The following is a 26,888-nucleotide window of genomic DNA, read 5'->3' on the forward strand; positions in this document are numbered from 1 at the left end:
ATTAAGATGTCGAAGTTTGGTTGACCCAAACAACGCTGCTGTCTTATCGACGTACGAGGGGGAGGAAATAATGAACGAGTGCTTTTCAATAAAAGGTTGGTTTATTTCGAACCTCTGTGCTCCAAGGCGGAGACGAACAATATCGTAGTTTTGAGTCCGTGCAACATTGTTGCAGACTTCGTCTAATATAAATTCGGACACTATCGATCTTTCATTTGGATTATAACCAGTTACAGAGGAATAGGTGTAAATTAAATGCTTGGCAAGCGAGTGCATTATAAATACGTCAGCGAGATCGTTGCGTTTCGTACGCGTGGAAAAAAATGGCCATTTTGAATTTAATGGCTGTGTAACATATTTAAAATGCTGGAATATCAGAATTCTCTTTCATGGGCGCATTTCTTTTTTTTCCGTTTACGTATACTTTCTGATATAGTATATTAAAAAGAAAATACTGAAAGAAACAGAGAGGAGGAAATAATTAAATAACTTTGATTTAAATTACAACGACACTAAAAACCAATTTCTCATATGCGTAATATAATACAAATATTTATATATATATTTACTATATATATATAGAAAAATGTGTATATATAATATATATATTAAACTCTGTATTCGATTCAAAATCGAATTGAACATCGTATAAAAACCCTAACACGGTCATGCAATACAATTGCACAGAGAATAAAAACGAAGAGCTTGTAAATCCTTGCTGATTTTCGACATTAACCAAGAAAACGCAAGGTAGAGGAATATTTCTTCGAATACGTATAACATACGCAACGAGTCGTATAAATTAAAAAAAAAGAAAGAAAACGAGATACTTTATTTATTTCGAATTGCTTGTAAACATTTCGAAAGCAAATCTTAAGTTACGACAGTCATCGTATATATCTTTCGTTAAAGAAATCTTGCAGGAATCGCACGTTTACTTCAGAAAATATCAACTCATAACTTAAATACTCTAAATACTTTTTACTTACTTGGAATTGCTTTCGAACATTTCAAGAACAAATCTTAAACCACAATGATCATCGTATATCTTTCGTTTGAAAAATCTTCGAGGAATCGCGAGTTCAGTTGAGGAAAGATCAGTTCGTAACTTAAATACGCATACAAAGCTTCTTGAGTTTGCACTATAGTCGTTCTCCTCACTAAAGGAGCATTTTTTTTAACAAACCGGAAGTCTTTTACGACAGAAATAGTAATATTACAATTCTGTGAGTGTGTCGACCGAAGCTCGAAGACGAGATCTGTTGGCGGAATCAATCGATCCTTTGCTGGTCCCTACCCCGTCTAGTCTGGAGACTATTTCTTCTCTTAGAGCCACAAGGACGCGTCTATCCTGTCGATTTTGTGGCGGTGCAATCTGTAGTGCCTCTTGAACGTCCGATAATGCGTCTTCCAAGAGGTCCGAATCGACTCGTGCCTTTGCTCTCGCGTAGAATGCTTCGTATGATACTGGGCGAACTTTCAGAGCTTCGTCAGCGAGCTCGATTGCTTCCGCATATTCCTGTTTGGATAAAAGACGAAAACAATTTGAACATAAATTACCTAATTCTATTCTTTAAATTCTCCAAAGATTCTATTCTACACATAATCTTGGAATTACTCCATTTAAAAGCTGCTTTATTACGATAGGAAAAAAAGGGAAATAAAGTTACGTAACATTATGCGTATATCTATAAATAGCTCAGCTGTACTATGAATGAAAGTATTAGGAAATCTAGTTTGTTCAATATACGCAACCACTCACATTCATCTTGCGCTTGCATCGACTGAGGTTGAGCAAGAAATTCAGCCGAAGTTGCGCAAACGTCTGCAGTTGCAGCATCATATGACCCTGCTCCTGCCCCTGGCAGTCCTCTTCCGGCGATGCTGGAAACTTTCGAAGAGCGTACGCGTATCTGTGCGATGCTTCTTTCAATCTATTCTTTCGATACAGCACGTTTCCATCCTCGAGAAGTTTGTTCAATAAAATTAATAGTACGTCGGGTTTTCCAGCGGCCATTGCCCAAGTGGCGGGGCCTAATTTTGCCCCGCGGCGGAGGAAACACTGCACCACCGGTATGTTTCGACATCCGATCGCTCGGTCCAAAGGTCGCATTCCGTGCAGATCGACGTGCTCGACCGCTGCTCCTTTCTCGAGTAACAATTGCACGAGCTTTGGATTGCCCTGGGAAAATATTGACCGCGACATTACGGAATTGTGAGTTTTCAAATCCCTATCCGATAATAATAAATCATAATACAGTTAGTAGATCGGCAGTTTAACAAATTTTACGTCTCCTTTTTTCGATATTCCATTTTTCTTCGGATTCTTTGCATTCGATATTTTACATATATTAGATATTATCCGTGCAACGTTGCAATACCTGTACACTTTGAAATACCATTCCCACAAATGTATAAACGTAGATAACAGATAAATGTGAAATACTCTTACCTGGAAAGCAGCCAAGTCCAGAGGAGTTCTCCCAGTATTATCATTAGTGTTCACATCAGCGCCATGATCAATCAGATTCTGTACAGCAGCTAGTCTTCCTCTTACGCAAGCCCAGCAGAGAGCAGTCAGACCTTCCTTATCTCTGCTTTCCAAAACGGAACCCTTGTCCAAAAATAATTCGATTAAATTTGTGTGACCTTCCGAGGCAGCTAACATTAACGCGGTGCGACCAGCTGGATCCCGTTGGTCCAGAAGAGATGCTGCATCATCCAGAATGGCATCGGTACTACTTGAGAGCGTCCCTGTAATCGTATCATCAAAATTATTTCCTTCGAGTAAAAAATCTATCTGCCCAGAAACTTCCACGCGCTATTATATCCTTCGACGTTACAAAAATTCAGTCGAGTCGAATATGGCTGAAGAAGAACGTAACAGAAATAAGAATAATTTTTTATATTAACCTTGCAGAAGTCTTTCAGCTGTACCCCAGTGTCCTTCTCTCGCAGCCAGCATCAGAGGTGACAATCCCTTCGCGTTCACAGCAGTTGGACTTGCTCCTCGAGCCAGTAATGCCGATACAGTAATGGTAGAACCATTTGCAGCAGCAATAGTTAAAGCAGTTTCTCCTATCAAAGTGTCAGGCCGATCCACGATCACTTCGGCCATATCTAATAAATATTCGACGATGGACTCGTGACCTTGAGCCGCTGCAGCAACCACAGCTTGTTGAGCAGCTTCCTCTCTGCCTATTTCTTGCGATCCTTCGATTTCGCTTACATTGGTTGGAATTACCCAATCGCAGGCTAAGAGATAACCAACCACAGATAATCTTCCGTATCTCGCTGCGTGAACCAAAGGACACTGTCCTGCCATGTCTGTGTGGCCTAGCGAAGCTCCAGCAGCGGCTAACCTAAATCAGGATTTGGATCTTTTATTGTAAGCTCTGTACGGATCTTTAGTATGAATTTTTGTATAACTATTATTACATTCGTACCATCCTATACGCGATCAAAAATCATACTAAATTATTCGTACTTAGCTTACCTTCTGACAACATCGCAATGACCACGAGCAGCGGCCAACGAGAGTGCCGTGCAGCCCTGGCTATTTGTTAATTCAACATCAGCTCCGAATTCCAACAGCAAAGAAACCATTTCCACTGAACCCTCATGGGCGTACATGCAAAGGGCTGGAGCGTTACCCAGGTATTCGGTGACATGATTCGGAGATGCTCCTGCCAGCAAAAGCAACCTCGACACCTTAACGTTCGGGCTGTAAATATTCCTCAGCGTACACAACGCCGAAGAGACGCATTCTGTAGACGATGCTAGCCAGATGGCCTAATCAAAGGTACAAAAATGGCAGATTTCCTAATCGATTCTATCGTAATGGATCGTTGTAACAAATGCAAATGTGAAAACAGGTGGTTACCTGTAGATCGCGCGAAGGCCAACACGGAGCAACGCCTCTGTAAACGTGCGCCTTGAGTATGTGATGACCTAATTCGAGGGCTTTATCACCGTCTAGCGGTGCCTGAAGGCGGGACAACCTGTATGCAATGGCTGCATGACCGAGCCTCAGATCGCAGAGGAACTTGGTTGATTCGCCCTCATCCCTTCTCATTAACCATTCTCTGAACGACGGATGGAAGAACATGTAGGTGTTGTCCAGACGTTTCACGAGAAATCCAGAGAGCATCTGATAGCAAGAGAAGGAGAGGTTGTCGTACAACGAATGGGCGGGTTGCGATTCAGTAAGAGATCGTTGGATTGTTGTAGAGAATAAATATTTTCCCATACAATTAAGTAATTCTTACAAAACAGTGACGATCAACGTTCGATATGATTATTTTATGCACTACTTAACATATTTTTCCATTCTTTACAAAATTATTGAGATACTCTGGTTGAAAGTTGATCAGTTGATTATTTGAAAAGATATTTAACTCGTATAATATATCCTTTGCGATATAGCAAAAAGTAATTGCACAAGTATACAAAGTGTATATTATAAGAGATTTGTCTCGTTATGACGAAGAAGAGACTTACGTGGTCCACTCAAAGGCAGCAACAGCAAATGATGAATAATTTTATTATAGAATTTGTTCTCCGATTGTTACAAAATTTATCTCGTTTATAAGAGAAACTTACTTTGAATCTCTGCAGAAAATCCTCCCATGAAACGAAGTGGTTCGTGTTCAGAGAGTTCACCGAGTAGAAGATTTCTGGTAAAGTCAGAGGATATAAAGCAGCCAAACAGACGCCTAATAGAGGTTGAACCTTGTCAAAAGATGTCGCTGTAGGAAACCTGAGGTTGAAGTGTAGTTGGAAAATCTGCGCTAAAGAAACTGGCAGTACCTGAAACACAAATTCCAAACTTATGTTTCAATGTTGTTCTTGATCAATAAAAAAAGAAAAAAAGAAGACAAAATTGAGATACATCAGCAGATAAGATTCTATTCACCTTGTAGCTGGCAGACTTTGCCACCAAGTGACCACTCTCGATAAGATCGAGCGTCAGTTTCGCGAAGAGAAAGCTGCCTCTGGCTAACGCGAGCAGATGCGAGGCAAATCTCGTTTGATTCGCGCTGCACGACGATTCTGCCTTTCCATTCACCGATGCTGTGACGTTCGTCTGAATCGCAGGACTTTGAGCTAATCTGTATCCAATATAGTCGGATAGATCCCTGGTTACGTTGCTTCCGGTGTTATCATTGGCACCTCTGTCTAGAGACACTCTGGTATAAGGTAGCTGTTTGGCGCATTCAAGTAGTTGCGTTCTTACTGTGCAGACGATTTTTAGCCAGCTAGGAAAATTGGGAGCGTGCCTCGTTAGAAAAGACGCTATTGTGTCGCCTCGGTCTGGTCTGTGGTATTCTGCTTCGCACACGGCGTCGATTAATATCACCTGATAACACAACGTTATACTTTTTACATGTTGAAAATACTATCTTCTTTTTCATCAAAGAAAACATACATCGCTTTGCGATTAAAACTGTTCTATAACTATTCTCATAAAAAAAGTCTTTTACTTACCATATTGGTGTCAGGCAGTCTATTAGTTTTCTTCAACGTCGACAAAGGTTCGATAATACCCCTTGACAGCGCGAGATCTGGATCGACAGTGCACTCCCTTTGTGACAAAGACCCCTGTATATGGGGTTCGGAGAGCAAATACTCCCTATAGGATATGAGTTGAGGAGCTTGGCATAATTGTGCAGCCAAAGAATGGATCAGGTCTGGTACCAAACAGGTACTATTATTATCCGCTTGACAGAAATGATACGCTACTACGTGTGACGCTAATTCTCGAACCTGAAGAACAGAATTTTTACCAATTATTTATCGAGTTCTACCAATTGTTTGTTTGCTATCCACAAAGAGAAAGGAAATTACAAATTTTCATGTACCTTCTCATTAGTATAACGAATACTAGCATGTAAAGTTGAGGTACATCCAATTCTCTCTTTTTCATCGGTTTCTTCGCTGATCTCAGAGGGAAGAGCCTGCTCGCGTCTCCTTCCAAAGCAGCTATGCTCCACCAATTGTAAAACCAGCGCAGTCTTTCCCGTTCCAGGGGATCCAGAAATCAAAACTCCAGGACTGGACCCGTTCACCACCGATTCTAGTTCCTGCAGTAGCCATTGGCGACCGGTGAACAGTGGATCAGCTTCTAATAGAGGTACTTCGAAGAATAAGGGCTTCAGCGTCAATTGCGTTGCGTGGTGTTGTATGAAGCGTACTAAAAAAGAAGTAACATTGTTTTATTCCCAAGTTTTATTCGAGGCTTGTTCAAAGAATTTATTCTTATCTCTGCTTCAAAGTTCCAATTCGTGCTTCAAAAACTTACATTTCGTGTCGACGGCGCCCTTAATGTTCCCAGCCCTGGCCGATCTCCTGGCGCAGGAACGTCTATTCTTAAATTGGCCAAGTTCATCACTCTGACCAGGTTGCGAGGCGTTCACGGAATGTCTTCTAGGGGTAAGGGGGCTTGAGCTGCCATTTGACAAGCCCGAAACGGAGACGGACATGGACATCGACATAGACGTAGATGCAGAAATCGACGTAGAAATGGAAGCCAAGCTTCCAGCACTGTCACAGTCTCTGGACTTGCTTTTCCCTTTAACCTTTGTCTTAGGCTTAATTGGACACCTCAAGGCTGCAGCAGCTTCAGCTTCGCTGGACGTTCCAGTTAAAGTAGAGACTGGACTCGTATTCGTAGAGGCTAGAGTTTGAGTTTCGAAGCTGGTTAGACTACTAAACGAAGCTGCTGAACTATCATGACCCTGAATAGGGACCCTGGATTGGCATGCACCTGTACTGGAACGATTGGAAACGCCAGGTAAATCTGTTGTGTCTACACTGCTGCTTGGTCGAGTGTGATTTGAGCCAAGAAGGAGACCTAGCCTCATGTGGAGGTCCGATTGGGATGACTTCCTCGTCTTGGAGGACAACGGTTTCACACAACCTCCTTCATCGTCTGAGGAAAGAAAGAAACATTTGGTTGTTAGATGGAGTGAATAATGGTTGAGTAGGAAGGACGATGCATAAATAAAAACCACATGGGAACACATGTTTTCAAGATGCAGAATCCACTAGATACTGGTTTCATCTCCATATTGAATTTTATCGCAGTTAATTTTCAATTAGTGTGACGCAGATCAAATTGGTGATGGTAAATAATAAAAATAAATGATAAGTTCTTTGAATGGCTTAATTATGTCTAATTATATGTATCGATAATTTAATTTATGTCACACCCATTAAAAATTAAAAATCTCGACCACTCCTCTGCGAAGATTTGTTTACTTTTTTCCTGTTTTTGTCGCACTAAACGTGTCCAATCTGAAAGGGGAGCAATTCGTGCTACAACCACACCACGCGATGTTGTCGAACTAAATCGACGTTTCGTGCATGCTTCAAACTCTGCTAGTGTTCTACCGGAAGTGTAAGGGAGGATAGGAAAGTGCCAGTGGGTACCAAGAAATTATTGGATAGTGAAACGAGTGTCAATCGAGCAGCCTGTGCATATACGTTTCATCGATTCTAAACGCGCGAGAAGATGCACACTCGGTTTCTAAAGCGTTCTCCCTGCCTGTAACTTTGATCCTCGGGTCGATGAGCTGGTTCAGCCCATCGTTTGCCGTCCCTTGACTGTTGCTCCACAACGATTTGATTTTCCCCAGCACTACACCCGGCCATCGAGACTTCCCCTCCCAAGAAGAGGCCATCCAAGCTACACCCATGTTGGTTTATCATTAATAATAAAGGAAGCTTCCTCCCTATTGTGTTACACGGTTATCTATTTTATTAGAAGTTGTTAAGTATGATTTAAAGTCGAATGTTACCTGATAAGGCGGAAGGATTGTCGTTTGCGACTGGTTCTGGCGACGATGTTCCTCGTCTAGATGATCTTTGGGGAACGAACGAACTCCTGAGGACCTTTGGGTTCAGAAAGAACCTCTTCCTTTGATTCGGTGGGGTTGGACAACCTGTAATGAAGATTTTTCACTATATCTTGTGTTTATCGATTTATTAGACCGACTGGATTGAAAAATTCTGTTTGTTTTATTCCTTGAAAGAAATCGAAGAAATTAGAACGTAATATATTTTAATATGCATTAATATTAATTCAAAATATATTGATCTACATACTCTGCGTCATCATCTGAAGCTTTTGTCGACCTTGCGACGAAGACTCCGGAAGTGCTGGCGGCTTGTTCTTCAAACCCTTAGTCATCGCCATAGAAGAGACACTTTCATCCCTCTCTTCTTGCTAAACAAAACGAACCAAACAAAAGAACCACTAATTAATCTTCACTTTTTCTTCGACCAATCCAAAACTAGAGTTCTAATTCCAATTTTTTCTGAGTACCGAACGTTTTACATTTTGTGACTATACATAAAGTTTTCTACAATTATGAAACGAACGATCCATTCGTTAAAAACTTGTTAGAAAACGTTACGTATTGGAAGAAAATAGTTTCTAAACAACATTCTAATTGACGTCGTTTCTTTCTAGAATTTACGCGAATGCAATCAACCAGAGGGAACAACATCGAACAATAGCGAGCAAATGACCTAGACATTCCAATGGTAGAGAGGTATGTTTCAAGGAATCGAGGATCCGCGTAAGATAGTGTTACTCGATTCGATTCCAAGGGGACGATGACAATATGCTCACGTGCATGACTCTTGAAGGAAGATTGGCTCTCGTGGTGACTTTCGTACGAGGTCTGGGGCTACCACAGAGAGAGTTCACCGTTGATGACTCATCGATCCAGCCATCCGTGGGCGCGAGGATGGACATGGGCCCCGAGAACCCGGTAAACCCCTCCCTGAAGGGACCCTCGTCGTCGTCGTTGAAGTCGGCTCGAAGGCAAAGTGGACAAGCTTCGCTGCGAAACAAGCAGGAATAGCAACGTTCGTGACCGCAAGAATCGATCAATCGACGTTTTTTCCCTTTGTCGAATGGCATCTCGCAGGATGGACAGGTTGATCCACCTAACATACCCGTGGACTCCACCAGCGCTCGGATCTGGGCCAGATCTGTAAGAAATTTACTCATTTGGTACAGTGCGTACATTATTACTAAATATGTTATATGTGTATTACTATACATATCCAAAGAAATCGAATCAATTTTATAAGGGATGAAATTTTATCATAGTATAAATAATATCGAAACAATCATACGTTATTATTGCTTTAACGCTAGGTGGAATCTACAACTCTAAAATCAGCAACAAATCGTGTAACCGGAATGCAAACTGTATCCTATCTCCATCAAATCTAAATTCTCACGTTATCGTCTACGATATGATCCTGGGAGTGAAACGTTGCCCCCAAGAAGACGCAGACGTTCCCTAAGAAGAACTGTAATAACAGTAAAAACGCTTGTTAACCATTTTCGCGCGTGCTCCGAGAATAGGAGGAAGGGGAAGCGAAACGGGAAAAAACGGTACGTCGAAGAGGCCGCGACTTCCTTGTGAGACGCAGATCGATGTTCCACTTAACAACGAGTTCGCGAGTTTGACAGCCAGAGACCAACTGTCACGAAGAATCTGCACAGGGCACACCGGTATCTCGGTTAGTAGAGACACGTCGTGTGTCAGGGAAGCGGTGCGGTTCGTTCATCGATAATGGATAAACGAGCCGTGACCGGGAAGGCGCCATATACTTAAAGGATTCTAGAAAGTGAGGTCAAGAGAAGAAGACCTCCTCGCGTGCCCTCTCCTTCGTCTTTTTCATCCTTGCTGCGTGTGTACACGAAGCACACGCGGAACCTGCTGGCGCTTCTATTCCTGATCCTCGATCGATTCCATGTAGCATTGGCTCGTGTGCCGTACCTTGTACCGTACGTCATATACCATGAAATTTATGGCAGCGCCAGGTTAATGGTTCCAATGGATCCTTTCCACGACAGGCAAAATTATGTTTATGTTCGTATCGAAGTTTGTTCTTCTCGATCGGCTCGTTGGTACTCTTAGTGCAAGAGTTATAGCGAGATTGTATGATTGATCGAGCGTTAATGTTTTTGTACTTCAAGAATTGAAACAGTAATTCGAAGCATAAGAATTCGATCTGATTCGGGAGACTGTACAGCGTTAATTTAAAATTGTCTCTTTCTTCCTAGTATATATATTGAAACAAAATTTTTGCTATTTTTTACAGCTACCGCAAATCAATCGGTGCGTCTTCTTAATCCTTTGATTTACGACCTTATTATATCCTTACTATCAGGAGTATCAAGAGGACCACAAGGATATTAGAGGCAGTTCGACGTTCACGAAGAAGAGGTAGAAAACTCAGGATGTGTTGAACGGGTCAAGCTATGCAAATTGTAGATTAATACGATCATGCTGAGCAGTTGAGGCAGTTAAGACGTGGGCGGTACCGTTGCGATCACTCTGTGTAATTGAACAGTTAGGGGCGAGAATGCAACGAATCTAGGTCCATTAAATGGCACAATGGTCTATGTTCCGAGAAACATGAAGATTTTTTGCTTAACCTCTTGTCCTATGACCTTTTAGCGCCTGAGCGAACTTCGCTCGCTACATATTACAAGAACCTACTTGTTACTTGGAAAGAGTTAATAGAGTTCTTTTGAGAACTATTGAAAATGTCACGGTACCAATATTAAAAGAACATGTTATGGAGAAACAGCAACTGGTGGCTGTCTACAGATTCCACCGCCCGTTAAAGTCTCTCCTAAGAGAACCAAACCTATAAACGACGTTTCCCCAGTCATGTTGGTGGTACGACGGTTCATTCACATATACCGTAATCCAGGACAACCTCTTGCCAATCTAAAGGCAACCTCTGGCAGCTGACCGAGTAGCTCGAGTCGAAGCGTGATTTCGCGGGTTACTCAGATGGAATGACGCGGCGAACGTTGAAAGAAGGAAGTAATTCGGGTCGCACGACCCTTTATCCCGGTAAGTCCACGTCGAGGCAGGTGCAACACACTGCCTGGGTTACCGTAAGCTGGGTCAACGCACCCAGGAGAGATGCAGAAAGAGAGAGAGAGAGAGAGAGAGAGAGGATCGTATAGTCGCTTCCACGGTAAACTCGTACAACGATGTCGTTTTCTCCGGAGGCATCACTGACTCACGCGTTTCCGCCGCGTGTATATCCAGTTTCCATCCTCTCCGCATCGGCAGTTCTCGCGAGATTTATAGACAGAAAGAGAGGAGTTCCGAGAGCCGAGGAGAAGTCGAAGGTCGAGGAAACGTCCATAAGATGTACACTTTTTCCTTTCTTCCGTCTGGCAATTTCTTCTCCGTTTCTGGCTATGTATATTTAATTAATGGTGATCTAGTGTCTCGTTAATTGCGCTGGCTGTCTTGACGTACAAGTTATACCCATTAGATTGGCGCATATTAAACTTCGTTTTAACACCACTTGGTTTATTTGAAATAATATACATTTAATCGATAACTTGCAGGTGATTCAATATACTTTCTCAATAATATACCACGTTACGTTATTTGAAATTTATATATAAACTGCGGATATTTACGCATTTGTATATAGCTAACTCCATAAATCGAAAAGCAGGAAAAATGACATTACAAACGCTAATTTTTAATTTACCTTAAAATTTACTACTATCCATATCATGCTGTTTTGATAAATAAACTGATTTGAAATCAGTCGTTTCTTCTTTATAAACAGTATATCTCACAACGCTTTTGTGCACCGATCTAGAACTACTCGATAAATAAAACATCCTAGCGATCTTTTTCTCCAACGAAGATACGTCGATTAGTCGAACAAGGACGACTAAGCACGTTTTTCCTGGACGTTTACGAGACGAACGACACAGATTCGTTTCATGATCTTTTTTTTCATTCGCTTCTGCTATCGCGGATTAAGCGAGAACAGCAGTTTTTGTCGATGCTCGAAAAAGAAACTCAATCGACGGAGGCACTCTCGGGTATATTAAGTCCACGTTTTTTCCGTTTAGCGACGATAGTCACGATCTAGACACGTTTTACTTGCTGACATTTTGTATTGTAATTTAATGGTCTTCTTCGGCTCGCCGGTTTTTTACTCGCCCCTGCACCCGCTCGATCTAACAAGGCGAGAACGAGCATCGTGGTTGAACATAGTAGAGAACTCGGTGCGCCGCGACCCGTATAAATCCGGCATCTATTATTCCCACGTTTCCTAGACCGTGACGGTTCTTCGAAACATCAAAAGGCTCGATCGAGTAGGAGTTCTCTCGGAGCTTTGTGAATGCTTCTTGTTCTTTTTTTCTTTTTTCTAGTATTCGAATTTTTCTCTTGCAGGATCATAGGGCAGGCCTCCAGCCACTTTTCAACTTTCTCCAATTATTCCGCAAACCGCGAGAATTACGATGCCGCATCGTCGACGCTTTCGTGGAAAATGACTTGATTTCTTATCAACAGCAACCAGGGAATCGTACATACACGGATCTTTGATCATGGAGGTCTAATGTCGTTTTATTTCTTACGATTCTTTTCAATCCAATTTTAATCCTTTAGTTATAGTGTGGTTACGCATGCAGTCATTGACGCGTGTCGATATCGGCAAACGGTTCCGCATTCTTCACCCTTTGGCGAACTCTGCAGTGCCGAACCAGTCGCAGCGTTGTACTTTTGCGTTTCGATTTTATAGCGGCAAATAGAATCGAAAAAACGATTCATGGTGTTATAGAACCGACTTAAATATCACGGACGTATTCTGTATTTATTCGTTTGTGCAGAATTTTTCTCTTCTCTTCCCTTCTTCACGATGAATGGTTCTATCGAATTACTTTGAGCCACGAAGCTCTTTTAGGGTAACACGGTTACAGGTAAAGCAGGCATTTCTCAAACTATCTGTTAAGTATCGGTACGTCGGTGCTGTTTCGTCATAGGGGTTCTAATCGATTGCGTCCTTGTTTTTTCCAAGTTAAATGATCAAATGACATACGATCTAAGAATACTAATTCTTATTTTAATAAATAAATAATTGAGAACGATGACTTCTTGCCATTCGTCTATCTGCAATATTATCAAATAATATATTAAAGTATATCGAACAATTCTTTTTGGTCTTTGACAACTTTGACTAAAAGAGCTTTGTGGCTCAAAGTAATTCGATAGAACCATTCATTGTTAAGGAGGGAAGAGAAGAGAAAAATTCTGCACAAACGAATAAATACAGAATACGTCCGTGATATTTAAGTCCGTTCTCGATTGATTCTTCCACTGAAACCATCGCAAATCGTTAAATCCAGCCTGTTCCCGTTCTACCTTCTCCTCTGCTTACGAACCAAGCTCTTCCTCTCTTTCTGGCTTCGTTGGTACGTTGGTGTTCGAACAATATTAGCGGGACGGCGATAAAATACGACATAGCCGAGCAACAGAGCGAGAACGAGTGCGATTAAAGCCCGCTCACGAGCCGAGGGAACGGAGCAGAACGACGCGACGTCCGCACCAGGGGCCACCTGTCCTGGTCTCCCCAGTCGCTGTTTCCGTTCTCCGTTGCGCTCTCTTGCTCCTGGGCCATGCTGCGTCCTCGTAAATTGGTACCCCGTCGCCGACTGGCTGACCCGAATCGAGATACTGGCCGGGGAAACACCGTTTTTCATTTACGCCGCTTTCGTTCTCGTTTTGACACCAAGTTCGTACGACAGGTTTACCATCGATATTTTGATAATGCATACATTTAATCGTGAAAACAAAATTGCCGTAGAATTATATTTATGGGAGGAATTTTTTTTTTAAGCGTTACGCAATATTTTCTTGTAAAATGTTTCATAACACGCTTTAATTAAAATTAAATGAATCTTAAGGCTGTCGCGATCGATGAAAAGGAACGGCCGCGTGTAGAGTTTGGTCTCGCAAGAACGAGTAGCGAAAGAAGAGGCCGAGGAAAAAAGGAAAAAAGATAACGCAGAGAGAGTACATGTGATCGTTTTGGTTTCGACGAGTCACGCGCAATAATCGTTATTTTGTACCCTGAAGAATGAGAGAAAGTTACCCTACCGAGTCTCGCCTACGGCTGCAATATTTACATCGACGCGACGCGACGCGACGCCTTCCGCTATACCGGGAGGCTATGAAATGACAAACAGTGCACCGTGTGACGCTTCGATCATGCCTGTGGTTCGTGGTACGAGCAGGAAAAGAAGAAGAAATCGGGATAAAATCGGTCGAGACGAGGAAAGACGTCAAAACGATTAAAAACAAGCGACTTTCACGAGATTCAGATCAGATGCCAAAAGGAATTCCTGGAATATCGATAGCTCGACTTCTTCGTCAGAGAATGTAGAGTAAAAAGAACCATCACTGAAACGGGCTAATTGGAAAACCGGGAAAGTAGGGTTTGCTCGATTAACGCGGACCTAACTGAAAGAAGAAGAATCGACACGGATTCGAACACTGTAATTTATCTGGAAATCAATTAGCCATGGAGACTGATGTACCGTGTAATTTGCATCTTTCTTTTGAAGATAGAAAATGTAAATCTAAATTCGGTGCTATTACAGATACTATACTGTAATATTTGCGACCGAGGAAATCTGTAGAAAAGTGGCACGAGATATTTTCTTCCAACAAAAATACACTTACATTATTTGTCCGATTTAAATTTCGAGATCATCTTTGTTTTTATTCTCGTGTATCTCTGTTCTACTAAAAGAAACGAGACATTTTCAACTGTATCCTTCCAATAGAATCCCATCGTTGCACCGTTCTCCACGAAAAGTTCACTCTGGTATATAGGATCATGGCCTCGATAATTCTCCTGTGACGAGCATGCAAGGTGTTCCAAACGACGCGAGTACGATTAATAATCCAAAATGTCGTTGCTCCGTGGTCGATGAGTGTCGAAACCGCGACTCTATTAGATATGTTAATCGCGGTTTACATTGTGTGGAAAGCGTGCGATTACGATCTGTTCTTTTCTAACTTTAATTGCTCGATCATCCTTTAATTGCACGGACGATTCGTTGGTAAGCAAATGATCGAGGTTTGTTTTGACGTCTTTAATACCGTTTATAACACTATGATAAATTTATCTTACGTTCGCGTGACAAGCACTATTGAATATTTATATGTAATATTTCATACATCGCATTGCTCGATGAGAATTCAAGCTTATATACATGTAGCTACATTTCAATACCGTAACAACTACCAGAATAATCAAACCGAGCGATTTATACATTTTTAATAGAAACTTTATAAGTTTGTAAAAAAGTCGAATCTAAATAGAAATTTATTTCATTCGCCAAATATTATAGTAAGGCAAGGCCTTTACTTTAAATACTACGTATATTATTGCGTATTAAATGCATTCTGGCCATTCGCACACTTTCAAATGTTACATATCTAAACGCATAAATATCTAATCTAGTCATAACCTAATACCGTACTCAAAATCAAGTCAGACAATTCTCGTGCCTCTCAGCCAAGTTTCTTGACTCCGGTTTCTAATCGTCGCTCTCTCACGGGCAACGCTGTGTGGAGCATGGGTTTACCTGTCCGTTTCCACGAGATAAGGTTCAGGCTCTGGGCCGCGCGATAACGGCCGATAGATAAGCGTTGCTCTACCTCGACAGATTAAATCGTAGACGAGCGGGGAAAACTTCTCTACCGCCATGGGTTATCTGTCGTTTATCGTGGTGGACCGTTTCCCGGATTAAAATCTAAAAACCGGCCGAGTTCATGTCCGCTTCGAGAAACATTTCTCCAACCCGGACTCGTACAGAAAATTGAAGCCATGAATTCCAAAACAGCACGATTCTATTTTTGACGCTAGATTACGACCCATATAATTGTTTTCAGCTTGCTTAGATTATTTAGCTATCTAATAACGTTTAAAATAATACAGAAATCTCATCTCTTGATCGTACTCTTTTCGCTTTTTCGCGTTTTTAAATAATCTATTGTGTTAAGTAATAAAATTCGATCGTTTCTCTCTCACTGGTATATGCGTTTCGAAAAGTGTCATAAAAATTATTTACAAGAAGGAATTGAAATTTTGTCATAAGAAAAAATAAACAAGATTAATAATAAATAAACTTCAGATTTTGACGCATTTACGGGAAAATTCCAAGTACAAAAATACATAATAGAACGTATATAAAGTATAGCATCAATCATAATATTTACTAGATAAAAGAGATTCCACATTTCTAATGAAATTCGTAAAAATATGAATTTCCATAAATGTCCGCAGTATAACAACGAATTAAAGAAGATAAATAAGAACTGATTTTTGCGAAATATCGATTAGTGAACTTGCGCAGTTTTGAAATTCATAGCGTTGATTATGCTGCAGAAATAGTGCGCGTCTAATTAAACGAGCGCGTAACAGAACCGTTGCAAGAGATTGTTCAGAGTTTAATCGCGATCGCGATTAAAAGTCTAGTTGGATGTCGATTTCTTTTTAGTCGGTCGCGTACATGGAAACCGCTTGTATTTATACATATGTACATTCTACGGTTAAAGAGGTTCAATGCGTGGAAGCCGCAAGAGAGAGCTCTCGATTCAATCGCGCGTAACTGAACGTTTCGTTGGTTTTGTTGCTCACGACTATTCATCGACGATCATCGTAATTTCATCCCCGGATACGAGGAGGATGACAGTGATCGAACGCTATGGGATTCATTGTTCTCGGCACACTTCGATCTATCGTTTAATTCTTCTAATAGTTTCATTGCTCGAATTTCTTTTTCTTTCTTTTTGATAATTTAGAGCTAGTTGCGAGATAAAATCGAGCAAGATTGAATATATTCATTGGGCAAAAGTGTTAGATCAAGTACGTTATTGATCTTGTAACGTCGATTCGATATGAACGTGCAGACTGCTTCTAGATGTTGTTACATAGGATGGAATCTAATTCTTCGGACATTGATTCGCTGAATAGTACTGCGATAAATGGAGTCCTGGCCTAAATCTTACAAAACACATATGAAACACATTGAAACATAAATTGAAGAAAGAATCACAGAAAATGCGAAGCGAGTTTATCAAAAAATTATTCGGTAGAATTTTTAAAAAATTGTTGTTGTTGAAACTGAAAACGGTACGTACATTTATCGATACGTATCAACCTAGCCTAATGTATATTATCTCAACTGAAAACTATGATACTGAATAGACGCAAACTTTTATGACTTTTTTTGTGGTCTCTATGACGCACTTTTACGAACGTGAACAACACAACCATAACTAATCACATTTGAAAAAGAAAACGTAATATTACATCAGCAACTCCGGAAGTGTTAAATTTAAGTTCCCATACAGTATATGAATGGGAGGTTCTAATTTCCCTGATGTAGTCTGTTTGTGGTATTCAGTTGATTAGCTGGACCGCACAGACCCGCCAGTCGTCGGTCAAAGATACTGATAAGAACGTACGTCTATCAGCGGATGGAATTAACTATGGAGACGAGCTAAGAAAAGACTCGTCGCCACGGAACTTTTTTCGATTTCGTCTGTACACCGCCTGCCCCCTTTGGAATTAACCGATCTATCTTTTAGAAAAGAAGTAATAAAGAAGCAATCGCTCGTTAGAGCACTCTGTTTCACCGTTCGATCTTTGCAGACGAGGGTATCGACTTGCATTGAACTTGTTAGATTATTCAATCTCTCTCGTTTACTAGTCACGCTTTATCTGTTCGCTCCGAAATGATCTATTTTTACTTTGCTGCAGGTAACTGTATAGTAAATTAATTGTACAGTTAGATCAGGTACATAGAATGATACCAAAATTATGTAACGTTAAATGTCGATATTTGGCAAAGAAAAATATAAATTAATCCTTAGGTAATCAATAATAAATGCACCGTGGTATGTCACCAACGAAGCAATACATCGCGACCTCAAGATACCCACAGTCAAAGAAGAAATATCAAAATATAGCAATAGATATAGCAAAAGAGTCATCAAACATCGAAACCCCCTAATTACTAAATTACTTAACACGGCACACCAGATCCGCATGCTAAAAAAACACTTCCCGTTAGACCTAAGCACTAACTAGATATTTAGACAGATTAGATCTAGATTAACTAGATATTTAGATTAAGTAATATTTACTTACTTATAATAATTATTTATAAATTATACTTATCTATAATAAGTATTAACTTATTATAAATAATTAGCCATGTCACTGCGCCACGCCAGAGAAAATTACTTATAATTCTCAATGCGAGAATTGATAGTAAAATAAAAAGTAAATAAAAAAATCCTTAGGTAAATTGCAAACAAAATTTCATTTTTGAATTTATATTTTTATTGAAATAATCTATCAATAATTAAAGATATTTTATACCCTTTCACCTTAACTCTACCGAAAAATCTCAAAACAATTTACTTGTTCGAGCTACCTATCTTTTGTATTCATGGCTGACTCCATGTTTCGAAAATCTACTCGTCTCGATGGAATCGTAAAAGCTTGAATTTTGGGTGGATTAAGCCGGAGATCCATCAGCAAGTCAAAGTAAGCTGTACTAAGCAAAGCATCGCGTATTTTGAATCAGGAGCAATGGAAACGTTTCAGTATAGATGCATCGAAGCAAATGTTTTCAAACTTAGCTTTGTTTATCGTAACTTAGCTTAGTTTGCCGATAGATCTTGGGCTTTACGAATGGATGCTTGCGAAATACAGGCACCTATGTGTATCCCGCTGCGTGACCGTAAGCGTTCGTATCCTGCACTTCGAGGAGGAGGCTCGCATCGCACAAAAGCGTCGAGGGTAGCGCCGTGAACCCGTTTTCTTCGAAGCAACACGACCAAAGAAGAACGGACACGCGAGAGGACTCGTCAAACCCTTTTTTTTCTTCCTCTCCTTCTTATGTACGAACGAAAGCAGAAAGAAACGATTGCGGGAAGAAAGGATGGAGTAAGGCGCACGATGCATTTTAAACACGCGTATCCTGACCTCGAAACAGTGCTGATCTCAGAACCGTCAGCTGTGACTCACTTTCTCGTGCATCCGAAAACTCCTGTTCGTTCTTGCTCCGAGTTAATGAGAATTTTATTCCATCACAATCCCACGCATGTTTCGTGAACCAGAAAAGAAAAGAGGTACGGCGGTAACGTAGGGGAAATTAGTTTTTTCCTTTCACGATCTTTCTGCGTGATTGTTAGTCCTTGTCGTTCGGTTATTACCGATTTCGAATATATTGACTGGCTCGGGATCTTGGTTGTATGTCGTCCGGGAATGATTTCCAGATATTAAAAGTTACTTGAGAATGAAACTTTTAATGCTTCGTTTCATTGAGGAAATTTGAGGAATCTTAGTCAAATAAATTTGGAAAATTTAATGGTCCCGAAAATAAGCACAATCATTCTTGAATCGCTTTTTGCGTCCTTTAATTATTATGTCTTATGATCTTTTGCTCAGGATTTCATAGTCATTATTCGAATTTAAGAAATTTGTTAACCATAGAAAAATATGACTGGGTCGGTGACTCAAACTGAGTTAAAGAAGTATCAGTTGGCGCATTAAGTTCGCAGTGTAATATTTAGAACAATGTTCAGCTAAATATTTGAATTAGGTTAATTATCCCAATCCAAATATCTGTCCCTAAATTAATACACAGTAATAACTAGAAAAATTCCGATAATTAAAACCCGATAATACTTTTAGAATATTTAATTTCTCCTTGCGCAAAAAAATTATCTTCTTCCATTAAATTCTATCCCCAATCGAATTCCATCCTCCATGTCATAAATTCCTCTCCATATCCTTCCTAATCTTTATAATATATTTCTATCTCTTCCTTCGTTTCTCTCTCTATTTAGTTCTTTTCTCCACTGAAATTTTCACTTCAATGAACTTTTATCACTTTCCCCAATTTCTTCATCATTCAATTGTTTTCCCCGGCAGGTTCTAATATTCCAAAGATCTTCCACCATCTGCGTCGCAGAAATCTTCTTTCTCTTCGACAACGACTTTATTTGCCTTTAGTCGATTCAGTCGAACGAACACGTCCTTCGAGACCCGTTGTCCGCGCAGTCGGTGCATTCCCCGTCGCGTCGTCCAGAAAATACATCTACTAACAATAGCAGCCGCTGCTGGAAAGTGTCATACTCTGCCGTGCTTTACAGCTTTTCCCTGACCTGTTCGGAGGCATAGGATACCAAACATGTGTATATGCGAGCTCATGGGTCTCCGTCTGGCCGGTGAAGGGGCAAGAATAGAGGCGAAGGGTCGAGAGCGGACACACCAGTCCTACCAGTCGCGTCTGGGACGTCCATTCTCAGAAACCTGCCAAGTTAATAGCCGATGTAGCCGAGTAGGAAGTCCGTTGGCCTCTCGGCGTCTGGCAACGCGATGAATCGCCGCGACCTCACTAATCCGCGATCATTGGATCCTCGTCTGAGCCACAGGTTTAAAATTAAACCAGTTTCGCCGGCATGGACATTTAAAGTTTTTATATCACTTCAAAAGTGTCCTATTTTTATCTTTTGAGATTGGAATGGAAGGAAGACAATTTTTACTTGTTTATCTTCCGAAATCATCTTTTTCCCATGGGCCTCATTTTTTGTGTTTTAAAGTTGCAGTGAGAAAAAAGGCAGAAACTTGTAATTTACGATCTTGCTACGAATGATCTAGGATTCTAAAGCTTTCTACAATTCTCTAAGAACCTCTAGATCTTTGTCGAGTTTTGCAAATTTCTAAATTCTCCGAGAATCTTTAAACCTTTATCAGACATCAAAATTTTTCCACAAATTCCAGGAAAGAGTTGGATAACATCGAGTAGAGTAGGATTTCGTCGAAAAAGAGGAAAACGGGGATGCAATTATCGTTTGAAGGCGATTCGCGCGACTCGTTCTCTGTAACCGGCTGGGTTTATCGGTCGTAACTTATCGAGATTCATAGAAAGATAACGGTGACCTATAATAACGGGCGCGAAGTGTCGGTATCGCGGTTGAAATCGCGTGGGACCTGTGATCATTGGCCGGAATCAAACTTCCAAATGCCCGCGACGGTTGCGTAATCTTTGTGAAACACGTCGAACGTGTTTCAACTCGTCAATCGATGAAACTTTAGAAAGAGAAACGTAGAAACAGGAAAAAGAGAACACCTTACGAAATACGATCAACGTTTCCGTATAGTAGGATTCATTCATAATCTATGCGGCCAATAAACGACGACGGTCGTGGTCGTTGGAGAAACGAAAGAGGGAAGAGAATATACGAATACGTGGAACAGGAAGTCGCGGAAACTGGATCTTGTTCGCGGTTAAGCAGCCTCGAGCGAAAGAATGGCCGCTACAAATGGCGAGGGGTAAAGGACAGGACAAGCTGACTGGAGAAAGAATCAAGCGAATGATTTAATTTGTGCATGCCGGGTTTACCCGGTTTGCAATCTGTCGCACGCTGTCTCGTTTCATCGATTGCAACATAAATCTCGGGGCGAAAAGCGTTTTAGCTGAAACGACAGGTTTTCTATGTTGGACAACGATTTATCTGAATGAATCCTAAGGCTTTTGACATTTGTCTGCTTATTCACGATTAGTAGTCGATTAGTAGTCCATTTCGTGTCAACTATAATTATTGTTAGACTATATGTGTTTGATCATTTATGAGAAATTTAACGATACAAAAATATATAACATATCTGGAATCAAGTACTTGATATAGAAATGCAATATTCAATTAATGAAAAACATTCAAATTATGCAAACTGAAGTACTTCATATACATTAAGACACTTTTAGATGAGCCTTAGTTCCACTTCTATTCTTGTGTTCATTAAAATATCAATTTATAACGACTCATTTTCAGAAAGAGATAAATACCTAACGTAAAAAAAGAATAGAAAATTCTGACTTGACGAAATGGATCTTGGTTATGCAAATGAGGTGGAATGGCGTAAAGACGTTTGAAATAAAGATGGAGGAGGTTCGTCGTGTCTCGTTCAAAGTTTATTGTTACACAAGACGGCGCGCGTGAATTTCACACACGCGATGGAATTCTTTTTCGATCGAAAGAGACGCGTGACGATCAGTGTCGCGTGAAGTCTGATTCATCGACTGGCACCGGACCGACCAGTACTGTACGGTGTGTATTTTCAATGAAGCTGGTAGTTCCTGTCGATGACGTGCAACCACGAACGCGTCCATTGCAAATGCAACGCCGTATGAGGTCAATTGTCAGTCGACGACTCAACGCCTGTCCAAGGGATCGATATCGAAGACGTAATTCTTTCTCTCTTTACAATTTTCTTCACGTTCTTGTCTACATAGACAAACTACATTGTTAATTACCACGTGAAACAACATAGAATTAAAGAGAATTAAAAAGTTGAAAATCATAGCGATGTAAGTCAGTCCACTGCCAATTTTCATAACACACTATTTACCGTTTATCATTAGAAAGTGTTGATTATATTTCTAGAAGCCGTGAGAAAATGTATCGTAGCAGGGAATAAAGTTACAGCTTAATTACGAAACTAAAGGAACGATGAAGGGAAATAAATGATTTGAAATTCTTAAAATGATCGCTTACACCATTACAATTTTCAGTCCAATTGAGCAACGAGAAAGTACAAAACAGCAAGGGCTGGAAAATCGTTTCACTTAGCAGACAATTGACGATAGTGTATGTTTGCTTTTTGTGGGACGAGAAAGTATAAGATAAATAAAGGCGAACGAAATTGAATCTTAGAGATTCGAAAGTAATAAAATACATTGTACAAATATGTTAGGAAGAAAGTAAATCTTCGAGGTGTAGATAGCTTATCGTTGTAGGAAATTAAGCAGATTAACACAGAATTTTCAATCAACTTAAATTAATCTAGAATTTTCTTTTATGCTTTTCAAAATGATGTCATTCATATGTAAAATTTCAATAGCTGAACACGTTAATTAAATTCTACTGTTGATCGTACATCTATATTATTCCACCTGTGTAAATATAAGAATAAAATGAAATATGGACGATGTCACTAAAAATGGCAGAATAGTCAGAGAAATCATCTTCCAATTATTTTTGTACGAAAATAATAGGTATGTCTGCGTTCAGGAAATTAAATTCTTTTTGTCTTATCATTAGGCGTTCTTTTTCAAATATCGAAATTCAACTGTTCTATTTTTATATAAATTTAGAGGTAGAATGAGCCAAGTACAAAGAATTAAGAATAAAAGTGAAAAGGAAAGGTAGAAAAATCAAAACGGAGGCGCGAGGAGTAAAGAAAGAAAAGCGAAAAGTCAATCGGTAAATGAAAATAATAACAGACTGTCCGTAGAAACGTGAGCGTTCTGTCACGCTCTAAAAAGCAAGCGTCAATTACGCCATTTAATTGGGTGCAACAGGTGGCTGTTGACCGAGCTGATGGCAAGCAACGTCGGTCGGTTGCCCCTTTTTCGAAATAATAAGTTTCCTGGGAACCAGTCGAACGCGCGTACCGAAAACGGAAGTGGCCGGTTCCACTCCGTTGCAGAAGCGCGACTACTCCATCGCTCGTCTACGCGACCAGTTTTCCGTTCGCAGAAGACGGTGACCGTCCAGGGGCAATGTTAACATCTTCTCGGTGACTGATGCGACCAATGAGTCATTTATCGCGATGCACCAACGATAACGTTCCTGAGGCGGTGTACATTATGACGTAACGAGGATGCACCGTGATCGATGAATAGCAATCATCGATTTAGAGAAAAGAAAAAGTTCTATTATTGATGCAGAAAATAGTGAAAAGTGTCAAGATTTTCCAAGAGGAATTCCAAGGGGAAACCTTCTAAGCGAAACTTTAGTCATTGGAAACAATAATTCTTTATGTCTTTGATTCTGTAGATACGTAGTTTTCCCTTTAGTCATACGGAAGATTCAACGAATTCAAAAACATCAAGGCGTCTGAGAAAAAAATTGTATCGCGTCGGTTTCGAGCCTTCGGACGAAAAAATTACAGTGATCTCGCTGAAAGTCGAGCTGCTCCTGGCAACCCTTCATTACGAGCGACGTAGACTCTCCTTCATTTCGTGTTATACGCTCGCAAATTCAGAATCTTCGTCCGTTCTAAACTCGCTCGAAAGAGAAATAAAAGGAGAAAAGGCACGAATCAAAAAAAGAACATAAAAAAGTCGTGAGATTAGCTGAAAACACTCCAAGAAGGATTATCAGGAACGCTAGACACCCTATTGGCGACCTTGTAACGGGTGATTTAAAGAAACTCACGGAGACCGCAATCATGTCCTCGATGATAAGAGACGGCGCGCAATCTAAGCGCCATTCGAGCTCGTCAGTGTCGGCATTCTTGGCGAATCCCACGAATCTGGTTGCATTCCACTCTAATTAAAACCATCTCGCGCGTTAACGAAGTTTTCGTGCCGCGAAGCACTTAGTCTAACATCGAGAAATCAAGGACGCACGTAAAGCTCGCTTCGTGGCGTCGCGACTCGCTCGATAGTTAATTTCACGTCGTCTGCAGACGATCGTATAGAAGATAAGGGTGCATGTACGTTGGTAAAATAAAAAGTCCTACACCTGCTCTAATCGTTAACGCCAGCTCGGCTTCTTGCCTTGTAATCGCACGTTAATTCCTTATACGGGTCGGCCGTTGGTTTGCAAACCCTCATTTTTAGCTTGAATACAGAAATTTAAGCGAAGAAGATACATCTATGTATGTATAATGTATGTTTCTTAACTTAAGTATGTGCAATTTTATTTCTATATTTCTTTTAATTATACATTATTATTCTTCCTTTTATTTATACATTTTTGTACGTAACTTTTTTCCGGCGAAGATATTGTAAAATCACATCGAGTATTGGTATTTTTACATCGAAATTTATAAGAAAACGAAAGAAAACTATTTGTATACTTATCGAATAATCACAGCATTTTACTAGAAAAATCGTTAATGAAACAATTTTATATATGAAAGCTTCAAAGTATAAAGCTTACTTAAAAACTTATTGGATTTTACTGGTCAAGGGTTACAAAATCATCTCGAACAGAGCGTAAAGAAGTTTATCGTATTTCCCGTTAACTTCGGGAAACTGTAATCCCTTGTTTGCAGTTAGCGGTAAACTCGAGGCCGTTTCTAGATCAAATCAGCGACACTTTGTTGAACACAGCTTCATCTACGGCCGATCTCTCGTGAAACGTCTTTAGATACTTATTCCACGGACGAATCGTTTCTCCCATCGATTCCAGGTCTCGCTTGAAAAGTCCTGGGAACCAGGGCCGACGCCTTTGTGAAAGGTTGCTACCAATAGCTTCCAAAGAACCACGGAGCGAATCAACGAGAAATAGAGAAACTGAAGAATCTCGGGTGCAAACTCACCGAGCACGGAGAGGCTGAGTCCCGAGCCTGGTCTCGGTGATCTGTGCCTGTCTGGGGGCGCCATGGCGTTGCTTCGAGCGGGTTTATGGGGCGCCTTAATCCACTGGTAGACTCGTTTCTTTCATCGTAAAGTCACAAACACAGTCACTCGATTCCTCGACACTAGAACGAGAATTCTTGAAATACTAATGCTAACAATTATACACGACTGGCTATTCCTTCAGCAATTCTTCGAAGATTCCTCAATCGAGAGGAACGACGAATCACAAGGATGTTCTTTTCCTTGACACGAATTTCTCATTTTATTCTTTATTTAATACGATCGATTAACGCACTGTGACTGAAACAGTTCCCGCGCGACCACGCCAAAGCAACAAACGTATTGGAAAATGCTCGAGGACAAACGTTATTAACGCGAGTACATGCTCCGAGAACGCTGGTCGAGCACTGACTGGTAGACACGAGCACTCCACCTCGAGCGCCGGTCGACTCGCATGACGCCTGATTGGCTGATTGGTCGACCGGTCGACTGGCTTGACTGGATAGACGCTGGTTCTACCCGACGACTTGTCCCGATCCTCACGGTCGTTCTTCCATCGAGCTGCTCCGATGTCTGGTCTTAATGTGCGCGCATGCGCGTTTCCTTCAATTTTATCGAGTCTTCTGCTTCTTCAAGCAGGCCAGCCTGCGCTCCCGTAGCTCCACACGATCTTTTTCTTCTTGGTATACGTTTTTCTTTTGGGTCTGCTCCTTTTTTACTTTGGAGGGAATTTTAATTGTGCCACTGAACATATAGGTCGATTCAAATAGGGCTATCAGAGTCTGCGAGAGATGAGAATGGTTTCGAGGCTCGGCCTGGTCAAGGACAAGATCGTGCCTCTTCCTGTCATTGCATAAGACGATGTTTCTTTAGGACCGTTCAGAATTTTGCTGTTTATATTTTTTTTCGCTGTCTTTCGAAGTCTTTTCGTTGTAAGAGAAATTTCCATATCCAAGTATACATTCCGAAAATCACACTTCTTAATATCTAGATATTTAATTGCGCGATACAATACAAATTAATGCAAAATAAATTTTATCTCTAAAAGTCCAACAAAGATACTCCATTCTTTGTACCGTCGTATTCATGGAATTTGCTTACGTAATTTAAATATTATATTATAACCAGTCAAGCGAATATTAATTGTACATACAGAGATTGAATCCCCGAGATTTAACAGAGCTATTTCATACTTTATATCATCAAACATCGAACACGGCAGACAAACTATGTTCCAGCAGTTCTTTTCCTGAAGCTGAATCATCCGACTGAAGTAACATAGCCATCGAATATAGAAAGTGTTAATTATGCAATGCAGATTGGTTCAAAGCAAATTCAATTCTCGAAGATCGATCAGAAGTATTTTCTTAAAAGAAAAAGGATGTACTTCGTTCTTTGCATTGTTTCTTGTTGAACGAGAAGAAAGTTTGTGCGTTTCCTTTCTTAAAATTCGATGGTGCAACTCTACAAACTGATTCAAAATAAGTTCATACTTCACACTTTGTATCATTAAACATCTAACAGGGCAAGAAAACTACGTTGCTGCCGTTCTTTTCCCGAAGCTCGATCACTCGGCTCGAATTCACGGCGCAGAAAGCGCGCACGCAAGACGATTGCGCAACCACTGGTTTATTAA

The 26,888-nt window shown here is 40.6% G+C and overlaps 1 protein-coding gene and 1 long non-coding RNA gene across 2 annotated transcripts; one reads left to right on the forward strand and one right to left on the reverse strand.

The window, feature by feature from the left end:
- Positions 1 to 417: 417 nt before the first annotated feature.
- LOC100651021 (protein TANC2) lies at positions 418 to 25,792 on the reverse strand. Its single transcript, XM_012316966.3, has 16 exons — positions 25,213 to 25,792; positions 8,636 to 9,000; positions 8,107 to 8,227; positions 7,800 to 7,943; positions 7,547 to 7,687; positions 6,302 to 6,931; positions 5,862 to 6,193; positions 5,488 to 5,766; positions 4,916 to 5,359; positions 4,603 to 4,809; positions 3,884 to 4,150; positions 3,497 to 3,792; positions 2,914 to 3,362; positions 2,453 to 2,754; positions 1,763 to 2,182; positions 418 to 1,519 (listed from the first exon to the last, which is right to left on the reverse strand). The coding sequence occupies exons 1-16, from the start codon at positions 25,274 to 25,276 to the stop codon at positions 1,217 to 1,219; spliced, it is 4,764 nt and encodes a 1,587-aa protein (XP_012172356.1). The 5' UTR covers positions 25,277 to 25,792; the 3' UTR covers positions 418 to 1,216.
- LOC105666546 lies at positions 8,859 to 17,359 on the forward strand. Its single transcript, XR_001099372.3, has 3 exons — positions 8,859 to 9,002; positions 9,170 to 9,540; positions 10,126 to 17,359. It is a non-coding gene; the product is annotated as an uncharacterized LOC105666546 (long non-coding RNA).
- Positions 25,793 to 26,888: the final 1,096 nt, after the last annotated feature.

Source organism: Bombus terrestris, chromosome 15, assembly GCF_910591885.1.
Source record: "Bombus terrestris chromosome 15, iyBomTerr1.2, whole genome shotgun sequence".
NCBI lineage: Eukaryota > Metazoa > Arthropoda > Insecta > Hymenoptera > Apidae > Bombus > Bombus terrestris.

Bases quoted from the DNA above. Each gene is read 5' to 3' on its own strand.
- LOC100651021 (XM_012316966.3), bottom strand. From the start codon at position 25,276: ATGGCGCCCCCAGACAGGCACAGATCACCGAGACCAGGCTCGGGACTC. The intron at 7,944-8,106 runs GTATGTAGATCA...TCTTCATTACAG, and splicing joins GCTTCAGATGATGACGCAGA to GTTGTCCAACCCCACCGAAT. The intron at 2,755-2,913 runs GTTAATATAAAA...ATACGATTACAG, and splicing joins AGCTGAAAGACTTCTGCAAG to GGACGCTCTCAAGTAGTACC.